This window comes from Danio rerio, chromosome 1, assembly GCF_052040795.2.
Source record: "Danio rerio strain M-AB ecotype USA chromosome 1, GRCz13ab, whole genome shotgun sequence".
Classification (NCBI taxonomy): Eukaryota; Metazoa; Chordata; class Actinopteri; order Cypriniformes; family Danionidae; genus Danio; species Danio rerio.
The window spans coordinates 54615688-54640000 of NC_141021.1; the positions used below are offsets into that span (position 1 = coordinate 54615688).

The following is a 24313-nucleotide window of genomic DNA, read 5'->3' on the forward strand; positions in this document are numbered from 1 at the left end:
TAAATTCATATTTACACATTTATTCAAGTAAATAAACAGAATTAATAATGGGCTAAAAATCTGTGGAATTCTGCGGAAAATCTGCGGAATTCTGCATGCGCAAATTATGTGTGGGCCTAATTATAACAAAAACCTTAATATATTAAATAAAAAGTAATAAATTACTGAATAAAAACTGAATAAATTTATATTTACACATTTACTCAAGTAAATAAATAGAATTAATAATGGGCTAAAAATCTCTAGAAATCTGCGGAATTCTGCGGAAAATCTGCGGAATTCTGCGCGCGCAGATTCCGTGTGGGCCTAATCATAACTAAAACCTTAATTTATTAAATAAAAAGTAATAAATTACTGAATAAAAACTGAATAAATTCATATTTACACATTTACTCAAGTAAATAAATAGAATTAATAATGGGCTAAAAATCTCCAGAAATCTGCGGAATTCTGTGGAAAATCTGCAGAATTCTGCGCGCGCAGATTCCGTGTGAGCCTAATTATAACTAAAACCTTAATTTATTAAATAAAAAGTAATAAATTACTAAATAAAAACTGAATACATTTATATTTACACATTTACTCAAGTAAATAAATAGAATTAATAACGGGCTAAAAATCTCCAGAAATCTGCGGAATTCTGTGGAAAATCTGCAGAATTCTGCGCGTGCAGATTCCGTGTGAGCCTAATAATGAGGTAAAAATAAATGCATATCATAAGACAATGAAAGTGTTTTTTTGACCTTGCATGCATTTCAGCCTGTTGTTGTTGGTACCCCAAAACCAAAATATGACCTTTCATTATGCATAATAGGGGCTCTTTAATGTTTCAAATAGCATGTGAAAATATGGGTAATGTTTATTAACACTCGACTGATTTAAATATATTTTAAACGTTTAAAATCTTCATGCTGACCCGTTTCAGAAAATTCCGTATGTGAGAAAGGGGCTATCATCTCACTTCCACACAGAAAAATGTCTAGTTAAATTATTTGTCTTGTGTCTAACCCGTCAGGACTGCGTGCAGGAGAGACCGTAGCCGGAGGGTCGTCTCGTGAACACTCATCTGTGAATGGGATGGCAGCTGGAGCTGGAGCTGGAGGAGGAGGAGGTGGAGGAGAGGAGGAAGAGGAGGATGACGAAGCTGCCACTGATCTGGATGGTTCTGAGGGTGCGGCGGAAGTTCCTGGTGATTTCGTCTGCATGAAAGAAAAACAAACGCTTAGTGGAATCGTTTCATTTTCAAGTCTGGGGATGCGTCTCAAGCTCAATGCAGCTCCCTAGCTAGTGAATCAGCAGGTCGTGTACTTAAATTCAGCCACTGGTAGGAAGTCACAGGTAATGATAAAACCCAAGTGATGGTAAATTAATGTTCATGTAACTAAATTACTTTTAATCTTTGCCTTTTTATTTAGGTAATGTTTTACTTTGACGTCACAGTGGCTAGCATGTCTGCCTCACAGCAAGAAGGTCGCTGGTTTGAGCCTCGGCTGGGTCAGTTGGCATTTCTGTGTGAAATTTGCATGTTCTCCCCTTGATCACGTGGGTTTCCTCCAGGTGCTCTGGTTTCCCCCACAGTCCAAAGGCATGCGCTATAGGTGAATCGGGTAAGCTAAATTGGCCGTAGTGAATGAGTGTGTATGGGTGTTTTCCAGTAATGGGTTGCAGCTGGAAGGGCATAAAACATATGCTGGATAAGTTGGTGGTTCATTCCGCTGTGGCGACCCCAGATTAATAAATGGAGTAAGCCAAAAAGAAAATGAACGAATATTTTACTTGATAAGAGAAGAGGAATACTGCAAAATGTGTTTGTTTCAAGAAACAAAGATCGAGATACCACCTTCACATTTAGGAGGATTCATGTTAACATTTTCTTAAATCAAAAATAATAATTTATAATATTAATGATAATACCATGCTTTATATAATAAATCATTTTATTGTTAATGTACAGTTTTTTTGTGCATTTCTTCCAAATAACCAACAACTCATGACATAAATGACAATTTCATACATGTTGACTTGCTTCTTTTTTCACACAAGTGATTGTACCTTTCTTTGAGCCATCAAACATGGACAGCTGGGAACATATTTGTACCTTTTTTACCCTTAAATGGTACATATAAGTTTCTTAGGGTGCTACTTTGAACCATTGAGGGTACAACTTCACCATTTGTACCCCAAGTGTTCCCAAATGGACCCCAACCGTACCCGTTTTTCTGACAGTGTAGCGCACATTGCTATAGGGTGGAGGAACTATGACATCAATTTGTATGCAAAAACCTGGAAGCGAGTTAGAGAAAAGCCAAATTTTGAAAACCCTGTAAATAATGTGATCGCTTCCTAACATTTCGGGCATTAATCGTTTATAAATGTGTGCTATCTTGTGTGTTCCTTTATGGATAAATATAAATAGAATAAAAAACATGTCATGTTTGGTTCACATGATGCATATTTTGTGCTTCAGAACTTCCGTTAAGTGAAGTTAATGAGCATTGATTTTTTTTTCTCCCAGTGCATTATTGGATTTTCAGGGATGTAAATGTTTCAGTGCACTGGAAGCATTTAGCGATTGAGATGGCCCTTAAAATGGCCGACTCTCTGAGCAGTGCCATAACTAGTAAGCAAGGGAGCAGACTGAGGGTGCTTTCACACCTGTGAATCAATTCAGTTGTTCCGATACAGAGATTACAAATGTTACATTGTTGCTCTTTGCTCTTGGAGCGGTTCGCTTTCACACTGCAAAGTTTCTAAACGGACCAAAAGAGCTAAAACAAGTCACGTGCGAGTAAACTGTCCTTACATTGGTCAGTGTCAGGGTTTATTTTGCAGCGTCCCGCTCAGCTGTCAGGAGAGGTGGTGGTTTGGTGGTCATTGACAGGGTGCGCGCGCGACGTGTCTGAGGAGAGACGCGATGGGGAGGGGTGAGAAGGGTGCGCGACGATGCCTATTTGAGGACCGGGAGGGAGACGCAAGATTACCGGGAGATCATCTCTCGTTTGCGGGCATCCGGAGACTCGCGAATCTTCCCGCCCTACTCAGAATTCTCTCTTCATATAGCCATAAACCTATTACATATCCATAAAACACTGTGATATAACCGCGCTCGGATCGGATCGCTTTCTCACTGCAATCGAACCGCTCCAGGGTTGGTTTCAATCGAGCCGAGACCACCTCATTTAAGAGATCTCGGAGCGATTACTTTGGCGCGGAACAGAGCGTGATTGCCCTGTTCACATATGCCAATCGAACCGCGCTAACTGGACAAACGAGATACGTTCCGAAACAAAAGTGTAGGTGTGAAAGCACCCTGAGATTCAGCATGAACGTCAGTAACACAGTTGCAGTCAGAATTATTAGCCCTCCTAAATGATTAGCCCCAATTTCTGCTTAACGGAGAGATTTTTCTCAACACTTTTGTAAACATAAAAGTTTTAATAACTCATTTATAAACACTGATTTATTTTATCTTTGCCATGATGACAGTAAATAATATTTGACTAGATATTTTTCAAGACACTTATATACAGCTTAAAGTGACATTTAAAGGCTTAACTAGGTTAATTAGGTTAACTAGGCAGATTAGGGTAATTAGGCAAGTTATTGTAAAACAATGGTTTGTTCTGTTGACTATCTGAAAAAAAAATCTCTTAAGAAGGCTAATAATATTGACCTTTAAATGGTTTTTAACAAATTAAAAACTGCATTTATTCCAGCCGAAATAAAACAAATAAGACTTTTTCCTGAAGAAATATATGATAGGAAATACTGTGAAAATTCCTTGCTCTGTTAAACATCATTTGACAAATATTTGATAAAGAAAAAAAAAACATTTAATGGAGGGCGAATGATTTTGACCGCCGTTAAAAGTCTCTGACCTTTGACACCATCACCACCACAAAGTTCTTCTCATCGATTTTGTACTCTTTGATGGGCGTATCGTCCTGCAGGATCTTCCCAGCATAGATGAGCTTCTGTCCCGCTACCGGAAAACTGTCCCGGCCCTTCTCAGCCTCGATCTTCTCCTTCAACGCCTTCACCTGTGTCAGAAACATGAGCATTAAAAACACACACATGGACATTAGAAAAGGAAAATAATGCAATACTGGAAGGCAGCAGGGTGAAGAAAAACAGTAATGATGTACACTCCCTGACAAAAAGCTTGTCGCCTATCCAAGTTTTAAGAACAACAAATAATAACTTGACTTCTCGTTGACTTCAGAAGAGGCTTATTTGATATTTATATCTCGTTTGTGGACTATTTTACCAGTAAAAGAAAACCTACTTTATACCTAAGATTTGTATCTTCCAGTCCGCTAAATATAACGTATTTGATTATACATAACTATATATGTTTTAATTGTGTTATTATAATAGTATTAAGATTCATGTGGCTTGGAATATTGCCTCTTCTAACAGTTATACATGGACTGTATGTTATTGTCCATTTATTTAGTCATTTCCAGGTTGGAAATGGAGGGATAGGCTCCATTTCTTGTACCACTGTTTGAAGAATGTAATATCTTCCATATATGAAGCTTGCAATATGTTTTGACGACTCCATCTCTCAAATTTGAACTTTTACGTCTAAATTACACCTCGTTTTTTAACTATTTTTTCAGTAAATACAAACCTGCTTAATAATTATGAAGACATGCAGCTTCCAGTCCTCTTTAAAAATTTTATGTGACTTATTTGATTATACTTAACTATATACTTTTAAATTATGTTATTATAATAGTTATTAATACCCAGAGATGGGTTGCACCTGAAAGGGCATCCGCTGCGTAAAACATGTGCTGGATAAGTTGGCGGTTCATTCCGCTGTGGCGACCCCAGATTAAAAAAGGGACTACTGCCTAGTTCAGACTGCGTGATTTTAGCCCCGATTTTGGCTCGCCGACAGGTTTTGAGAAATCGCCGACAAATGCCTGAAATCACAGGCAAATCGCTGCTCGTGCACGTGAGTGACAATCACACAGTATGAACTTTTAAAGACGCAATCTGAGAGAATCGCCGATGAGTCGCCGATGCCTGTGAGATGTTTGGCGTGCTAAATATCTGGAGCTGTCGGCGATTCAAATCATGCCGTGTGAATTGAGTTTTGACTGAAAATAACATCAGCCATCACCTACAGCCAATGAGAGAGCAGCTTTCACTTGTGTGTGCGTGTGTGTATACCTGCTGCAGCCCAGCGGGAGGCTGGGGAGAAGTTAAAAGCGCTCTTTTTTGGTTTATTTGGACCCACGAAATGGAGGAAAAACTAGAGGAGGGTTGACAGGACTCAGGAGCAACTGTGTCTGTTTGACGTTTCATACAGAAAGAAATTTGTTTATCAACGTTTAGGAGAAATGGCTAATTCCCTTTAAACCCAGGTGAGCAAATATGTACATGTTCTACCCCATTAAAGGCTTCTTTCTCATTATGTAGTTAATAACAAAAGATATACTACGTGTTTTTGGCTGTGAGACGTAGTTTGGACGAAGTTGTCGGCGATTCTTTCTATAGTAAAGTCATGCAATGTGAAAGTCCCTGTTGCCGATCCATCTTGCAGTGTAAACAAAGCAGCGACGAAACGCTAGCCCAGATAGTCATGCAGTGTGAAAACATCTGTGACACGACTACTTTGAAAATCATGCAGTCTGAACTCGGCATAAGACGAAAAGAAAAAGATTGAATGAATGAATAGTTATTAAGATTTATGTGGCTTAGAACAGTGGTTCTTAAAAATTTTCATCAAGTACCACCTCAGAAAAAAATGGTCTCTCCAAGTACCACCAAAATAAGCAGTATTGAAATACTGTAGCATAGTGGGCCCCAGTGTAACAGCTACAGCTCTGTACAGTTTAAAAATGAGGCAATTAATTTGTATTATTAAGCGTATTATCGTCAGACACTTTAAACATTATAAATAGTTTGAACATTAACCCTGTACTGTGCTTATACGTAAAAAAATGTCAACATTAAAATTAAAATGTGCTTTTAAAAGTTAAAAATGACAGGTTACTGTTCTTAAAGTTAAAAAAAACTCCTGTACTTAAATGTAAAGTATCAACACCTGGAAATATAGGCTACATTTCATCATATATAATCATTTTTGAGACATTTTTAAATATATGTATGTACATATGACATTTTTGATTCCTCTGCGTACCACTAGAAGTAAGCCCGTGTACCACAGTTTGAGAACCACTGGCTTAGAAAATTGACTTTGGTAACAATTATACATGTTTTAAATACATTTATTTAGTAACTTTCAGGCTGGAAATGCAGAGATAGGCTCCATTTCATGTACCACTATTTGAAGATATTACAATATTTTCCTTATATGAATCTGGCAGTACATTATGACAACTACATCGCTCTAATTTTAACTTAATATCTCATTTTTTGATTATTTTACCAGTAAAAAGAAACCTGCTTCATAACTGTGAAGGCATGTAGCTTCCAGGCCTCTTTAAAAAAATAATCATCACTTATTTGACTATACATAACTATATACTTTTTAATTATGTTATTGTGATAGTTATTTAGATTTATGTGGCTGGGAATATTGACTTTGATAACAATTATACATGTGTGTGCATGTTTCCATATATGAATCTGGCGGTACGTTAGGACGACTCCATCTCTCAGATTCGGATTTTATGTCTAATTTACATCTCTTTTTAACCAGTAAATAGAAACCTGTTTAATAACTATGACGTGATGTATCTTTCAGTCCTCTTTCAAAATTGAATATTACTTAATTGATTTAATGTAACTTAATACTTTTTTTTATTATGTTATTGTAATTGTTGTTAGGATTTATCTGGCTTGATATATTTACTTCGGTAACAATTACATGTTATAATCCATTTATTTAGTAATTTTTGGGTTGGAAATGGAGGGATAGGCTCCATTTCTTGTACAACTGTTTAAAGAATGTACAATATTTTCCATATATGAATCTGGCAGTACATTTTGACGACTCCATCGCTGTAATTTTGACTTTATTTCTTGTTTTTGGACTATTTTACTAGTAAAATTAAACTTTTATAACTATGAAGGCATGTAGCTTCCAGTCTTCTTTAAAAAACTACATCACTTATTTGATCAGACATAACTATATACTTTTTATTGTGCTATCACAATATTAAGATTTATGTGGCTTGGAATATTGACTTCCGTAACAATTATACATGTTATCATCTATTTATTTAGTAGCTTTCAGGTTGGAAATGGAGGGATAGGCTCCATTTCTTGTACCACTGTTTGAATGTTACAATATTTTCCATACATGAATCTGGCAATAAGTTTTGACCAATTCATCTCTCAAATTTAGATTATTTAAGTCTAAATTATATCTCGTTTTTACCAGTAAATAGAAACCTGCTTAAGAATAATGAAGACATGCATCTTCCAGTCCTCTAAAAATTAAACATCACTTATTTGACTATACATAACTTTATACTTTTTATTAAGTTATTGTATAGTTATTAAGATTTATGTGGCTTGGAATATTTACTTAGATAACAATTATACACGCACAGTATGTTACATATAATCGATACTATACACAAACCTAACGACAAACTATCGCGAGTTGCATTAATCGTCATACTACACTATACAGACCTTCATTTTCTATCTATCTAACTGTTACTTATTAATATCTAATATATACCAATATAATACCTATCTATCTATCTATCTATCTATCTATCTATCTATCTATCTATCTATCTATCTATCTAACGTTATCTATCTATCTATCTATCGTTAATGCTTAACACGCCCAAATGATCCCCAGTGACTCATAAATGAATTAACGCTCCTTGTCATCTTTCTTAGCTCGAAATGTACAGCTATCGTTGATATGTATGTGCTTCGAACACTTATCCATGTCGTTAACGCATTATAACAAGCGTAAATAAACCGTTAATACCGTCTGCTCATCGTCGATGTCTATTTGAATGGTCTGCTGCTGCAATGTCTTCAGTGTGATCTGCATGACTGCTGTGTCTTCGTCTTCTCCTTACTTCTCGATTCTGGACCTTCGTACAGGTTTATGTCCCGAGGAAATGTTTGAGTTTGAAAGCCAAGGACAGTTAATGGACGTTAAAAGATGTAGCTCTCTGGCTAACAGGCTAAAAACACGCCTGTCTGCGTCATTTCTTCGGTGGTGGTGCGGAGAGGCGGAGTTTTGACGTACTGACATCACTCGGAAATGAGGGGAATTACGGTTTGAAGCGCTGAGCTACACTCACCGGCCACTTTATTAAGTACACCTTCCTAGTACCGGGTTGGACCCCCTTTTGCCTTCAGGACCGCCTTAATCCCTACCTGGCATAGATTTAACAAGGTACTGGAAATATTTCTCAGAGCTGCACATCCATGATGTGAATCTCCGGTTCCACCACATCCCAAAAGTGCTCTATTGGATTGAATGCTGGTGACTGTGGAGGCTATTTGAGTACAGTGAACTCATTTACATGTTCAAGAAACCAGTCTGTGGAGTTGACACGATGCTCAATTGGGACTAATGGGCCCAAAGTGTGGCAAGAAAATATCCCCCACACCATTACACCACCACCAGCAGTCTGATCTGTTGATACAAAGCAGGATGGATTCATACTTTCACGCTGTTGATGCCAAATTCTGACCCGACCATCTGAATGTCACAGCAGAAATCGAGACTCATCAGACCAGGCAATGTTTTTCCAGTCTTCTTTTATCAAATTTTGGTGAGCCTGTGCGAATTGTCATAAAATTTGCGTTAATGAGCATCTGGACAGGTGTACCTAATAAAGTGGCCGGTCAGTGTATAATAGGGCTAAATAACATCATTGTCATTCTATATAAATCAATGGTTTGAACACTTGCCTTAGACACAAAACATTTTAATTAAGCATAATTTGTAACACTTCGATAAGGTTGCATTAGTTAATGTTAGCAAATGTGGCTACGAACATGAATAAATAATGAACAATACATTTATTACAGTATTTATTTATCTTTGCTAATGAAATGAAGTTGCTCATTGTTACTTCAAGTTAACTCACAGTGCATTACCAAAGGTAACAAGCATGTGTTTGTACATAATTATTAATAAATGCTGAAGTATTTTTCATTAAGTAATTTAATACATTCATTCATTTATTTTCTTTTTGGCTTAGTCCCTTTTATTACTCCGGGGTCGCCACAGCGGAATGAACCACCATCTTATTCAGCACATGTTTTTTCTACGCAGCGGATGCCCTTCCAGCTGCGACCCATCTCTCAGAAACTTCACACACACACTCAATCACACTCACACACTATGGACTATTTAGCCTAGCCAATTCACCTGTAACGCATGTCTTTGGACTGTGGGGGAAACCGGAGCACCCGGAGGAAACCCACTTGAATGCGGGGAGAACATGCAAACTCCACACAGAAACACCAACAGACTCAACCAAGACTCGAACCAGTGACCTTCTTCCTTTGAGGCGACAGCTCTACCTACTGCGCCACTGCGTAGCCAATATAATACATTAACCACATAAACTAATGAAACTTTACTGTAAAGCTAACATACATGAATAAAATTTTATTTATTTATTGTATTTAACCAACTTACTGGATAGATGTTTTGTTATCATCTCTATATTTAAACATATTCATATATATATATATATATATATATATATATATATATATATATATATATATATATATATATATATATATATATATATATATATATATGGTTTTAGTAATAATCTAGAATGTATCTAACAACTTTCAATGTCCACATCCTTCTTTAAAGCTTCATTACAAACATATGAATTATGATGATTTTCATATTTATCGCTCGTGCTAGACATAAAAAGTCACCCTACGAATGACTACATTACCCACAATCCGCAGATCGACTCACTTCCGGTCCAAGAGTTTGTAAACAATGAAAGCAGATATGGAGTCGTCAAGAGGTCTTACCTAAAAATATTGCTCTGTACAGTCCACTGTAGATGCGTTTTACATGACGTGCGTGTCGTTTACAGTCGTGAGGATTAAACCAAGCGGGATGTACGCGTTTACAAACACTACGGCTTTTTAAAACGTATATTTGGTGAGTGAAAATCGGAGCGCTGGCTGTTGAGGCGGTTGTTTGTTTTTTCAGACTAACGTTAGACAGACAGCAGACACAGCGGGCTGCGGAAAGCGAGCTCCCTGAACACAAGAGGAGCCTGGCGAGTTCGTAAAAGCCACATAGACGTGATTTTGGAGGGTTTGTGTTGTCGTGCAGGGTCAGCTCAATGGGGAACTGTCTGTCTTCTCAAGGCGCTGATGATCTGTCCCTGCTCAACGAGTCCGAGGGGGCGAGTCTGCCCGGAGAGCCTCCGCCACCATACCAGGTAACTTAAAACAACAAACAAAAAATACAATATAACTGTACTGTCCCACACACACAAACAAACATCCAGCTGTCTGCGATACAATACTGACAGGCTCAGAATGTTTTGACCACTTCAATGTGGTGGTGGACTTCTAGTCAAGTTCAAGTTAATGTATTTATAAACAGGGTTTCTGCGGGGTTTTAAAATGTATTAAGTTTTAAAAACTAAAGTTTAGGCCTTAAAAAGTTTTTAATTCACTGAAATATTGTCTTGAAGGTCTTTAATCCTTTTAAACAATTCTTTATTTTCATCTGTCCGTGTCTTCAACCACCAATAATTATTCATCTTAAAAAAACCTTCAACCAAACTCTGTATTATACTAATATGTTTTTTTTTTGTTTTGTTATTGTGGGAATGTTAACATGTGCATGTATACAACTAGGGTTTGCTTGTTTTGATACATCATTTTAAATATGTGGCAAAAAAAATAACTTCTTAGATTTTTGGTGGATGAAGCAAGTAAACCTTTTTTTCCACATGACCAACCGGAAGAAAATTCCTTAGTGTTTAGCCCTGTATAAATCTGAAGTTACATTTATAATGGTCTTCAAAAGTCTTAAATTTGACTTCGTGAAACCTGCAGAAACTCTGTATAAATCACATTTAAAAACAGTCACAAGTCTGACCGAAGTGCTGCACATAGGTCAAAGTAAAATAAAAAATACAGAATATAAAAACATAAAAATAAACCAAGAGAAATGACTGAATACTTTTAAAAATGAACCAGTGGAAAAGACTATTAAAATAGTATTAAAAAGCCAAGCTAAATTGGTACTTTTTTATTTTTTTATTTATTTATTATTATTTTTTTATTAGTTTCATCTTAGGTCAGATAATAAAATATACACAATATTGACACACATAGATATACGCACTGATACAATTCACCAAACTAAAAATTATCAGAAAAATATTATACACTAAATAAGAATATAAATAAAAGTATACCCCATATATACTTAAAGATATACAAACATACAATAACATAAAAATAAGAATAATAAATAAATTAATACATTAATTTATATGTTATACAAAGAAAATAAAGGGAAAAAAGGGCACTTAAGATATAGGTGTCTCCTGAAATGTTTTTGAAACTGTTCTGGCTTTTGTTTTATTGCGAACCGAATCGTTTCCACTTGAAGAGCATGTCAGAAATCAAAACCCATTGCCGATAAGAAGGGGGAGCTGCTGACTTCTAATTCATAAGAATAAGTCGTCTAGCCAGTAAAGTTGCAAAGGCTACACAATCAGCCTGTAATTAATTTAATTCAACATATTCTGGCAGGATCCCAAACAGTGCTGTTATGGGGTTTGGGTCTATTGACATTGAAAATACAGCAGAAAAACACCTAAAGACTTTCCCTCAAAAAGGCAGACAGTTTTAATCAAGACTGGAAAGTAACCGTGTGGCTGGGTTGGTTGTAAAGCAAAGGCATGTTGGGACAAGATCAGAGAAATTTTTATTCAGTTTACTTCTAGACCAGTGTACTCCATGCATGACTTTGAATTGAATGAGAGTATATGCCTAGCAGTTATTGATGATGAATGTATTCGTGCAAGAAAAAGATCCTGATATTTTTTAATATCATTATTAAAAAATCGTTAAATTCAGATTCAGGTAAATTCAAAGTGGTTGAATTCAGTTCCTCCTCCCTAAACGCCCTAAGTACATGTGTTGAGTAGGGACTGTATTGTGTTGATAATAGTAAAGATTTTAGAAATAACACTAAATAGGTTTTTTTTAGGAGTGTTTTAAATATCGATAGTGATGGAGTCATTCGTTCCATAACCGAGGAACCGCCACAGAAAAAGCTCTGTCCCCTCTACGTCTCTGGACTGAGGAACTAAAAGAAGATTTTGATCACTTGATCTAAGAGATCTTACGGGAGTGTAAAGATGCCGCAGCTCTGAGAGATTGAGGCTAGATTGTGAAGGGATTTCAATACCAGTAAAAGCACTTTAAAATCAATTTTGAATTGCACGGACAGCCAATGAAGGCCCCTTAGAAGAGTAGTAATGTGGACATGTTTCCTATTATTACAAAGAAATCTTGCAGCAGCATTTTGGACCAACTGAAGGCGAGAAATTAGAGATTTTGAAATGCCACAGTAAAGTGAATTGCAGTTAATGCCCGTTCACACCGGATGCTTTTTGCTTGTGGGTTCTGTTGACGTCTATTCCAAGCACATAGTTATATCAGCTATCATAACAATATTTCACAATATGTGGATTTTTGGAAGCAATGGATATGAAAAATGTAAAGTTTACATTAATTGTTTACATCCCTCAAAATAGTCTATGTTATAGCAAGTTAGCATATGTTTTGGTATATGTTATAGCAAGTTGCAAAGACTATCCACGTGATCTGCCAGAACAGGAAAGTTTGCTGTTCGAGAATAGTTTCACAGATATTATCTTTAGTTTGTTGCGCCGATTGTGATCTCTGACTGTGAAAAATTTGCCACACTGTTGTTTTGGATTTGCTACTGGTCAATTTTAGCATATTAATGCCAATTTAAGCTTCTAATTTGAACATTTTAAGAAGTTAAACCAGTCATTAAGATTTTAGGGAAATTATTCTGTATATTCAGACACATTTCTTCGCAGAAATAGAAACACTACATACAGTACATACTTAGCGTGGCATGCATAACATTCATAACATAATACACACAACCTTGCTTATCTGATAATGTGCCTCATGACTGTTTTACACTACAATTCCATTGTGTTTAGTTACACTCAATACAGAGTAAACAGTAAAGTGAGTAATAATTAGTACAGAGTATAATTATACAGAGTAAACAAACTAGGTTTTTATTATTATTATTGTTTCTCGTGAGATAAAATTGAATTAGAATGTTGGAAATTGAACATTGGGTGTCACAGTAGCACAGTGGGTAGCATGATCGCCTCACAGCAAGAAGGTCGCTGGTGCTCCGGTACCTCTGGGGGCTCTGGAAATGTTCACAGGAAGTCCGATACTATTTTTTCTTCTGGAGAAAGTCTTATTTGTTTTATTGTGGCTAGAATAAAAGCAGCTTTTAATTTTTTAATCACCATTTTAAAGTCAATATTATTAGCCCCTTCAAGCTACATTTTTTTAATTGTCTACAGAACAAACCATCCTTAAACATAGCTAATCTAATTACCCTAACCTGCCTAGTTATGCTAATTAACCTAGTTAAGCCTTTAAATGTCACTTTAAGCTGTATAGAAGTGTCTTGAAAAACATCTGGTAAAATATTATTTTCTGTCATCATGGCAAAGATAAAATAAATCAGTTATTAGAAATTAGTTATTAAAACTATTATGTTTAGAAAAGTGCTGAAAAAAAAATCTCCTCATTAAACAGAAATTGAGGGAAAAAAATAAACGAGGTTAATAATTCAGGGGGCAAATAATTCTGACTTCGACTGTACTTGTGGATTACCCCATTTTTTTTTCGTTATCAGACAGCGTTTTTTTATCTAGAGAGACTTTAAATGAAATGTTTTTAAATGTAAATCCTTCCAAAATAATTTTTTTATCAAAATTATACCTTACAACACTGTTTTAGATTTTTATCTTTTTATTATTATTATTACTATTATTAGTATTATTATTAATATTATTATTATTATTATTATTATTATTTAATTCAATTGTTTATTTTCATGTGCACAGTAAGGTAACACGTTTCCCTGTACAATGAAATTCTCACTTTGCCGTCTACAGTGAACTCATACACACAACATACACATCACACACGACATACACATAAATACACATATATACACAGAAGTGAGTGACTGAAGTATAATTATGAAATGTAAATATATAAATATCTATGAAAGCAAACAATATATATATTATTATTAATGTATTTTATCTTGCGTATTATTTATTGCTGTTGATTACTTTTTATTGTTAAAATATTTTTAGCATTATATAAAAGTGATATTTATAAAATGGAGTTTTTTTTTTTTGTTTTTTGTTTTTTGCTATGACAGTGCCAGAGAATCTGATATGGCAATAAACTCTAAACTCTCTCTCTCCCCATGTACTTGATCCATTCTGCCTGTTTCTTACAATAATTGTTGAATGCAGTCTAACCGCATGTGATCTTTAATAATGATGAATGATCAAACACTGTGGTGACCTCAGGAGCGGGCGCAGGTGCCGGTGTACCACCCCACACCCAGTCAGACCCGCCTGGCCACGCAGCTGACAGAGGAGGAGCAGGTCCGCATCGCACAGCGCATCGGCCTCATCCAACACCTTCCCCGGGGCATCTTTGACCCGGGATCAGAGCCCTCCGACAAGAAGGTCAAAGAGTACGTGAGAATAACGATAATAGCCCTCCTTTGTGTTGCTGTTGTAGAAGTAAATAGCAGAACTGGGGCACTTTGTTCGTTTGTAAGCTTATTTTGGGTTTGACGTCTGCCCTCAGGTGTGTGATCTGCATGATGGACTTTGAGTATGGCGACCCGATCCGGTTCCTGCCCTGCATGCACATCTATCACGTGGACTGCATCGATGCCTGGCTCATGCGCTCCTTCACTTGCCCCTCCTGTATGGAGCCGGTGGATGCTGCGCTGCTGTCTTCCTACGAGACCAACTAAGAGTGCCTGCGACAATCCGAGGGACATGCCAACACGAGTCTGCCAAATACCGGGACAGTAGATTGAGCAAATGAAGGTGGTGTGAATATATGTGTGTGTGTTTTCAGAGACTATAAAAAAACAGTATTAGAAAGCTCCCGAAAGGTGTTAAAAACCTCTCATTTGCATGTCAAAGTGCTCATCGAACACATACTATATATGTAATTGATGTAAACATGAAGTTCAGCATGGTGGAAAAACCATCAGCATTGATGAAATGAAGATAGAGACAATTTAAAGGGGTAGTTCACCCAAAAATGAAACTTCTGTCATCATTTAATCACATTTTACTTGTTTTAAACTGTTTCTTGAACTCAAATGTAGGCTCAAAAATGTTTTTTGCTGCTTGTTCAATTGAAAATGAGTTGAATCAACACAATTCTTGTGCTTTTTGGGGCACAAATCAATTGTTTAATGTTCAATTTAATTACATTTGTAAAAACAATTAAGTTAACTAAATCAATTTGTGTTGGGATAATGGCTTCAGCTTGTATTTCACAGAATAAAGGATCTCATTAAGGTATAAAACCACCTAAAATTGAGTAAATAGTGCGAAAATGTTCAATTTAGGGTGAAATGTTCCTTTAAATATGCGAATTGGGAGCCATTTAAACTACTTATTTACTTTTTTTCCTTCTCATTCCTACCAAATGAATCCAATGTGCAATATGTAGAGGCTTGTTCCCCCTCTGATTGAATATGAATCTGCCCTTCCACCAATGAGACTGAGTCTGGGTTTGATGCGAGCGTGATTTTAATGGCACAGAATACTGAAAACCTTCATTACATCAGTAAAACCCAGTTTACTCGAGAGCGTGTGCCATGTTTGCCAGCTCGTGATGCACTAACCGGCGTTTGAGGAGGTAGTTTTATGTTTTCTTATAATTTTGTCCACTACAGATGGCTGCGTCAACATCTAAATAGCTTAACAATGAGTTGTTAAGTGTTGTGATATGTCGTTTAACCGTAATGGGGTCGGTGATGAGGTTGTTTAGTGGTAGACTCTGAGTTTTGCCTCGTAAGCTGCTGTTTTTTCCTGGTTCTGGGATGTATGTTGCCTTTTTACACTGGTTTTGGATCATCTTTTCCCTGTTTTCGTGTGTTACGTGTTGGATCCTGTTCGTCCAATTTTAGCTTTGCCTTGAATTTGCCTTGTATGTTTGGATAGAGCTGTGGGGAAAGTTTTCATTATATTTAAAGAGATAATGATACAATCACCAAACTTTTGTGCACCTTTTAAATGTTGCCGACTGAAAGTCGACATTTACAGTGGAAGCTTTAACGTTATTCCTTGGTTTTTTCCTGATTAGTGGAAATCTTTTAATTTTTCTTGACTTGGACATAATGAAATGAAAAAGGAGTATATGCTTAGTCAGTTTTGATACTGTTCGTACTGTCTTTGACTGTATGTTAGCTGAAGATTTGATCTTATACCAATCACAGTTTGCAAAAAGGAAGATTTTTCACCTTTGTTGTTTTGTTTGCTCCATTATCGTGCTGGATTTACGTTACGGAACTGTTTAAAGCCCCATCTTTAGACTAAGACTATATTCGCAACATATTTCAATCTGCTCAAGCTTCCCTCTGTATATTTGTAGTGAATCGTTGTGACTAAAAATGTGATTGAATTCCAAGAACAGCTGAAGATCTTGAAATCAACCTGCAAACTGCTCTTAGATATCATATTGGTTGAGTTCATTCTCTTGCCCATCATTCTATTAATGACTCCGAATTGAAATGTAGCTCTAGCACAAAATAAATGTAATAAATCTGTGACGTACAATCATCACAACAATATATTTTGTTTCACAATAAAATCTTATTATTTTTTCTGAAGAAAAAAATAGTTGTTTGTTGTTGATGCCATATAATTGTAAGTTTGCCAACTAAAATGATCAGATATGCTATTAAAAATGAGTCTGTTTTGTTTGTGTGCAATAACGGCACAATAGGATTGTAGGACAATAAAGGTTGCCAAATTCTTCCATATCTACGACTTCTGTGTGATTTTGTCTTGCAAATACACAAAAATACCAGAAAAAAATCTAGTCACATTTCTCCAAAATATGATGTTATAAGTATTTACTTATTAGAACTATTTCACATAAATAAAAACAACAAGAAAATCACTTCTGGAATATTCTTGTTCAGTGAAAGTGATTGGTACAGTCCGGCTGAGTCATCAAAGTAATCATCCCACTTCCGTTCGTAACTGTTCACCCTACAAAGGACATCTTGAATCTAATCTTCCTCTATAACTAGCGTTCTCGCTTCCTTGGCTGAGCCAAAATGGCGGAGTGTGCAGATACTGCATTGGTGTATTCCGACTGACTTGAGCGCAAGATGGCAGCTTCAGTGGAAGACGAGTTTGAGGATGCCCCTGATGTAGAGCCTTTAGAGCCGACCTTAAAGAATATAATAGAGCAGAAATCACTTAAATGGATATTTGTCGGCGGTAAAGGAGGTGTGGGAAAGACGACATGCAGGTGAGTGAATTAATGACGGACTTTTTACAGCTGAGAGGCTGTTAGCTGTCAGTGCTGCTTTAGCTGCTGCACAACACATTAGATTAGTCATTCATACACATTACTGCTTAAACATACAGATTGCAAACACGACGTGAGTCTAAACTCCATGTGCTTATATGTAGGGTTGAAAAACAACGATACATTACTTATTAAAATATAATCTACCTTTCATAAGTCGAAGTAATCATTTCGGATATTTCAGTGTAACGTCATAACGTTAAAGGTTTTTCATGAGTGAATCGTTGTTTATTCATAATAGTTCATCAGTTATTTATTCCGACATAAACATATGAACAAAAGTGGCTAATGTTAGCCCTTAAACAACTCCTCTTTCTAACAAAACTCATCTGTTGCTGTGTGATCATCATAATATTTGATTTACTGGTGCTTTTAAATAGCAGCATTCAGAAATTGTTTGTTATTGGTTGGTTTTTTAACATTGTAAATTCATTCATTAATTTTTCTTCGGCTTAGATTTTTATTTATTACGGGTCACCACAGCGGAATGAACCAGTAACTATTCGAGCATATGTTTTACGCAGTGGATGCCCTTCCATCCACAACCCCAGTACTGGGATACACCCATACACACTCACATTCACACACACACTCTGGGCAATTAGGCCTAAAATCTAAATATCGATTAATTGAACATTTTAACTCGATTACAATTAATGAACGATTATTTTATTTACTTTTGTGTTTTCGCTCTCATAGTTCGCTTACAAGTTTTGTACAGTAAATGTGCTTTTTCTAAAAGTTTTTTTTATTTTTAAATACGCTATTTTTCAATGTAGGGTGCATTATTTTAAAATAATTGAAGTAAACGCACACCGAAGTAAGCACACAGTCTATTATCTATGATTATTAAACATCAACGATGAACAACTGAAATAAAAACACACATTGCCTAAAACACGGCTTTCTTCGCCACCCACCCTCGTCACCGATACCAAACTGACCAATCACAAAGCTTGCGCTACGCTTCGTTTTAATGTGCAGTCACATTTTAGTGAGAGGTACGCGGTATTGTGAACAAGCACCAAACCATTTTCTTTTCTGAAGTATTAAATTAAAATAATATTATATAAAAAAAATATATATATATATATATATATATATATATATATATGAGCGCAAAAGAAAATGAATGAAAAAAAATATATATATATTATATATATATATATATATATATATATATATATATATATATATATATATATATATATATATATATATATATATATATATATATTTTTTCATTCATTTTCTTTTGGGCTTAGTCCCTTTATTAATCGGGTGTCGCAACACAACCACCGTCAAAATAATATGATAAGTATGAATTAGCCTTAACAGATTGGTTTCATGTGACTCCACATACGGTAGGGAAAGTAATGGAGAAAATTGACCTAGAAATATTAGATCGATTATAGGTTCTGAATGTCGATTTAGATTACTTTTCGATTAATTGCACTACACTACAGCCAATGTAGTTTATTCAATTCAACTATAGCGCATGTGTTTGGACTGTGGAGGAAACCAGAGGAAACCCATACCAACACGGGACGAACATGCAAACTCCACACAGAAATGCCAGCTGGCCTAGCAGGTACTCAAACCAGCGACTTTATTGCTTTAAGGCAACATTGCTAACCACTAAGCCACCGTGCCACCCTAATTGTAAATGACACCCAAAATTAACTTAATTTTTGCTCTTGTAAAGAAAGAATACTGATTTAGATAAATAAAAAAACTCAAACTTTTAGCATGTAAAGCAATACCATGTTAGAGATAATCTTGATCATAGTATAAAAACAGTGATTTCATCTGTGGAAGTGCCTCCTAAAGAAAGTCATATGCTTGATCCTTCTTGAGTTATTGTCATTTTTAAGCTGGTTTTTGTGGCATTGCAGCTGCAGTCTGGCGGTTCAGTTGGCGGCGGTGAGGGAAAGCGTCCTCATCATATCCACAGATCCAGCACACAACATCTCAGACGCCTTTGACCAGAAGTTCTCCAAGGTTCCCACTAAAGTCAAGGGCTACGACAACCTCTTTGCTATGGTTTGTTGTTTTTTGTTTTGTTTTCAGTAAATACAGTGTGTACACTAAAAACAACACCACGACATTCACCATCAATATCCATTCGTTTCGCAGTCATGTGAAAAAGTTAGCATGAAACTGTGGCGTGTTTTTAAGGGTTGCCAGGTCCAATAATAAAACCCAGCCTAATGATGAAACAAATTCCCACCCATAAGAAATGAAAGCTAGCCTTTTTTTCTTTTCTCTTAGTCCGATCAGAGTCAATTGCTGGATTCGCACTAGTGCTCCACTGTATTGGAAAAATCTGACATTGCAATATTTAGTTTGTCTGTAATTTTATATATTATGATATGAATTTAGATTCACCAGATGATTTGAATTGGTCTATTAGGGAAGACGTCATTAGGTTGGGATGATCAAATCTTTTTTTTATGCAGTGCAATTGCATAAATTATAATAAATTACAAGCATATTTAAATACAACAGAGCAAAACAGTTAAACAAACAGTGCTTTATGGAGAGTCTAGCAGTATTCAGGTACAGATTGAACAATCAAACATAAAATTACCTGGCCATCACTGCATAAATTATTTAAAAATAATAATATTTAATGATGTCTTTATCTTTTAATCTTTAATAAGTAAATAATCCTGAGATGTCACTATTGTGAATACAAACATTGCGATATTGATGCTCAAACGATACAGGGCTCAACAATAAGGACTGCCCGATGGTCCGGGGCCAGTGTGTGAGATGCTCTGTACAGTAAACAGGATTGTTACCGGCCCGATCGAGCCACTGATGCCCTGTCACTAAAGTTTAATTTGCCTGTGACCATTTGTCAATTGCGTGCAAACACAGTCAGAATTAAGAAACAGTCCTTATTTTTAAGCCTTCAAGTGCTACCTTCTCGGTTCCTCTTATCTGATTGGATGTTGTGAGCATGTAATTTTTCCCATTACAACCAGTACAGCAAAGAGACCGCAACGTGGCGGCAACATCAAGTGATGATGCAAAAGGAAAACATTTGTTTCGAACGTCTTGGAAGCAGACATTTACGAGGGTATACCATGACTAAAAAAAAAAAGATGTTTTGATGTTTGCCATCATTTTGGCAGGTCAGCCATCTTTTGTTTTGCAATAAAATACCTGCACATTTTGCTACTTTTATTTGCAAAACACATTGAATTTTGCTCATTATAGATTTATTAACTTTTTTTTTTTTTAATATTTAAATTCAAGATTTACAAACATTTTGACACTTTTTTATTTTTATTTGTGGCTAAGAAATATCTATTAACTCTCTTTTTATTTTTTATTTATTTATTTATTTATTTTTTGGTAGGACTAGTGAAAGTATTGGCAGGGCAAGTAAAAATCTGAACCACTGGTCAGATCGGGCCAGTAAAAAAAATCCTTAGTGTTGAACCCTGCGATATGTTGTGCATTCCTAATACCCACAAAGGAAAAGGTTTATTATTCTCTTCTGACATTTTGAGGTACACATATTTGTAGATATAGTATAAGTGTTAAAGTACTGACTGATGTCTGCACACCAAACAGCAATTATTATTATATATCTAAGAAAAATATAAGTATGTTTCCTAGATATGGGCATAACTGATGGTCATTTTAAATGTGATGGTTTTAGCCCCTTTCACACAGTGATACCGGTAAAAATCTGGAAAATTTCCGGAACAACTTTATTGGTAAATTCATAAAAAAGGTGTTCACACAGGCACGGACGTTCCGTATTTTTTCCGGAAAAGACCATTTACACATCCATTCGAAAATACTAGTAAATTCTGCCATCATTAACCAGAAATGACCTCTAAACAGCTGCGCTTGTATTTGTAAACATAGAAGGGGTCGTCCTCTTCTTGATGGTTCCACTTTTATTTAAAGCTTTAGCATTCATGCAGCTGCTTTGTGAGACATCCAACGGCAGAAAAGTGAAGCGCAGTTAAATGTTTACACATTTGACTACATCACAATAATTATCCATTCACATAATTTGTAAACAACTTGTATAAAAACACATGGAGGAATACTTTTACATGTCGAGATGTTTATAATATGCGTGTGTGCTGGCGCTTATCGACTCCTTCACGTGCACTCGCGTCAAGCAACAAGCAGAGCTTGAAGGTAAACAAACGCCGGTTTGTCATAAGCATTTGTATTGATAATCTTTTACACAGTTGGCATTAAGAAGGAACCTAAAAATGTTATCTGGCTAACATCTAGCAGCTAAATGTGTCTGGAAAAATATTCAAAGACTTTTATCTTCATAAACAGCGCAGATGTGAATGCGTCTGAATGTTCTGATTGGCTAAAGTAGACGTCACACGTCAGCACGTTCTCAACGTGAACGTGCTCTTTCCGGCAATCTTCCTTATGCGTTCGCACATCGCAGCATTTCGGCAAATAATATACCGGTGATGTTACAACTTCTCTTTTCGGAAAATCGCCGGAACGAATTTACCGGTATTTTCGAAAAGTCAAAATCTCTGAGGAATGTTTCCAATATCTTGTTGAATCTATGCCACGAAGGATTAATGCAGTACTCAAGGCAAAAGGGGGTCCAACCCGGTACCAGTAAGGTGTACCTAATAAAGTGGCCAGCGAATGTATATGTTGAGCACTGTAATATAACGATGAGGAGTGTGTCTGTCTGCAGGAGATCGACCCCAGTCTGGGTGTGGCAGAGCTGCCGGATGAGTTCTTCGAGGAGGACAACATGCTCAGTATGGGGAAAAAGATGATGCAGGAGGCCATGAGTGCTTTCCCTGGCATCGATGAGGCCATGAGCTACGCAGAGGTCATGAGGTCAGACTCGCGTTCAAGGCATTTCACTTATTGCACACTGCTTTATTCAGGGTTCCCACACCTCTTGAAAATACTTCAGACATATGAATTCAAGGCCTGGAAAGTGCTTAGAAACAAACAAATAATAATAATTTCAAATTAACTTTGAAATTCAATTAGTTAATGGTGTTATTTCAGCAGTTGTTCTGAAATGTCCTGAAATGAGGGTGCGTTTCAGGACTTTGGTCCCATGGCTGGAATAGCTTAGGGCCCCAAAATTTCTAATTACTTTTATTCATTTTTTATTTATAGTACTGTTTTATTTATTTTTTTTATTATTTTTTTTTATATATCACTCAATCATCTTTTCCACATTTTAAATTAATACAATCTCTACATTTTAAGTGATTTAGGGCCTACTCACACTATGCTATCCGAACCATGCCCAGGCCCATTTCCCGGATCGTTTGAGAAGTGTGTGCGCGCTGAATCACGGTTCACTTGGGCTTCGGCGCGGTACACTTGTAGTGTGAGTGCAAAACGCGCCAAAGCCCGAAACTGAAAGCGAGACGTGACTTTAAGGGGATGTTTCATATGGATTTAATAATCATTCTTACTGTTCAAACTGACGAAATTAAAGACGCAAACTCCTCAAGGCACGACAACTGCGCACCTTCAGCAGACCTCCTTATTCCTGCAGCACGAGGACTTTATGATTGTTTATGAGCGCCAAAAGTGGCGGATCTGTACGGCAAAATATCTGACTGCGTGTCACCGCATCCCTAAGGACTGTTTGGCGAAATATTTGACTGCATGTCACTGCATATCAAACGACTGAACGGATATTACTAGAGAAATCTCCACTGTGCTGAGCGAGAGCGCTAACTGAACAGCGCAGCATCGATGACGGAAGAGTGCCCAGGCCCGATTGTAGTGTGAAGGCTGATTTATACTTCTGCTTCAAACGCCGGCGTATGCTACGGCGCTGACGCATAGCCCTTCGCCGTGGCCATCGGCGTCGCTGACGTGCACCTCTCAAATAATGTAACTACACGTCGCAACGACGCGTAGCGCAAGCTCTGTGATTGGTCGGCTTGGTAGCGCTGACGAGCGCTGAAGAGCCGCGCGAATGGTGCGAGCCTGATGGAGCGATTGTTTACAAGTGTGGAGTCCCGTGAAGGAGCTCCGGATGGAGAGTTTTGTTTTGTGTTTACCTCATAGTTAAAGTTGTTGCACGTCCGCCGTTTCCTGCCTCAAAATGAGCGAGTTTGAGCCACTTGTTCTTCCAGGAAGTGTTCAGGAAAAGCAAAACAGTAGCGAAGAAACTCGACACAAGAGGAACATTTACACCTCACTGCCAACTAGCATTTCGGAAGTGTTAATGCAGACCCACAGAGACAGCGCGCAGAAGCATAAATGCAAAGCTACGGGCGTTGCATGCGCCGATGGTTACGCCAGTCACTTGACGCAGAAGTGTAAACCAGGCTTGAGTGCGGGCCGTCAGGGGAGACGGGAGGGGGGACAAGCATGCTTTGGCCCGGTTCGAGGCAACTGTACATAGTATGAATACGGCCTTAGTTTTCTTAAAATTAATTTACAACTAAAATAATGAATATATTTATATATATTTTTAATAAATTTGACTGCTGAACTGCTCCATGATGGAGATTTTATTTGGTCATTTTTATTATTGCGTAATACATTATTTTCATAATATTATATTTAATTGTATACTAAATATTATTTTATTACGTTAAAATTGTATTTGTTTAACTCTCACCATATAAATATGGTATAAAACCATGTTATGTATAGTTTATAGGTATAACTTATGCTTCTAGATATTTATTAGGGCCGCTTACCTCGCTTATTG

At 36.6% G+C, this 24313-nt stretch overlaps 3 protein-coding genes across 4 annotated transcripts in view; 2 read left to right on the plus strand and 1 right to left on the minus strand.

Moving 5' to 3' along the window:
- The window catches only part of rad23aa (RAD23 homolog A, nucleotide excision repair protein a), a 17397-nt gene extending 9229 nt beyond the window's left edge, over positions 1 to 8168 (minus strand). Inside the window, 3 exon segments of the mRNA NM_001003739.1 lie at positions 1009 to 1199; positions 3879 to 4040; positions 7928 to 8168. Of these exon segments, the coding sequence (NP_001003739.1) occupies positions 1009 to 1199; positions 3879 to 4040; positions 7928 to 7993 (419 nt within the window). The 5' untranslated portion in view covers positions 7994 to 8168.
- A 1785-nt stretch (positions 8169 to 9953) lies between these two features.
- rnf11a (ring finger protein 11a) lies at positions 9954 to 17054 on the plus strand. Its single transcript, NM_201021.1, is given in 3 exon segments — positions 9954 to 10379; positions 14571 to 14740; positions 14857 to 17054. Coding segments are annotated over 3 exon segments (441 nt in total). The 5' UTR covers positions 9954 to 10280; the 3' UTR covers positions 15029 to 17054.
- Positions 17055 to 17268: 214 nt separating this feature from the next.
- The window catches only part of get3 (guided entry of tail-anchored proteins factor 3, ATPase), a 16229-nt gene continuing 9184 nt past the window's right edge, over positions 17269 to 24313 (plus strand). Inside the window, exons 1-3 of one of the 2 annotated variants that reach the window (NM_001002298.2) lie at positions 17269 to 17553; positions 19509 to 19656; positions 22313 to 22461. In NM_001002298.2, the coding sequence (NP_001002298.1) occupies positions 17411 to 17553; positions 19509 to 19656; positions 22313 to 22461 (440 nt within the window). In that variant the 5' untranslated portion in view covers positions 17269 to 17410. The remainder of the gene's footprint in view (positions 17554 to 19508; positions 19657 to 22312; positions 22462 to 24313) is intronic. The other variant, XR_015475535.1, reaches the window with a different exon arrangement.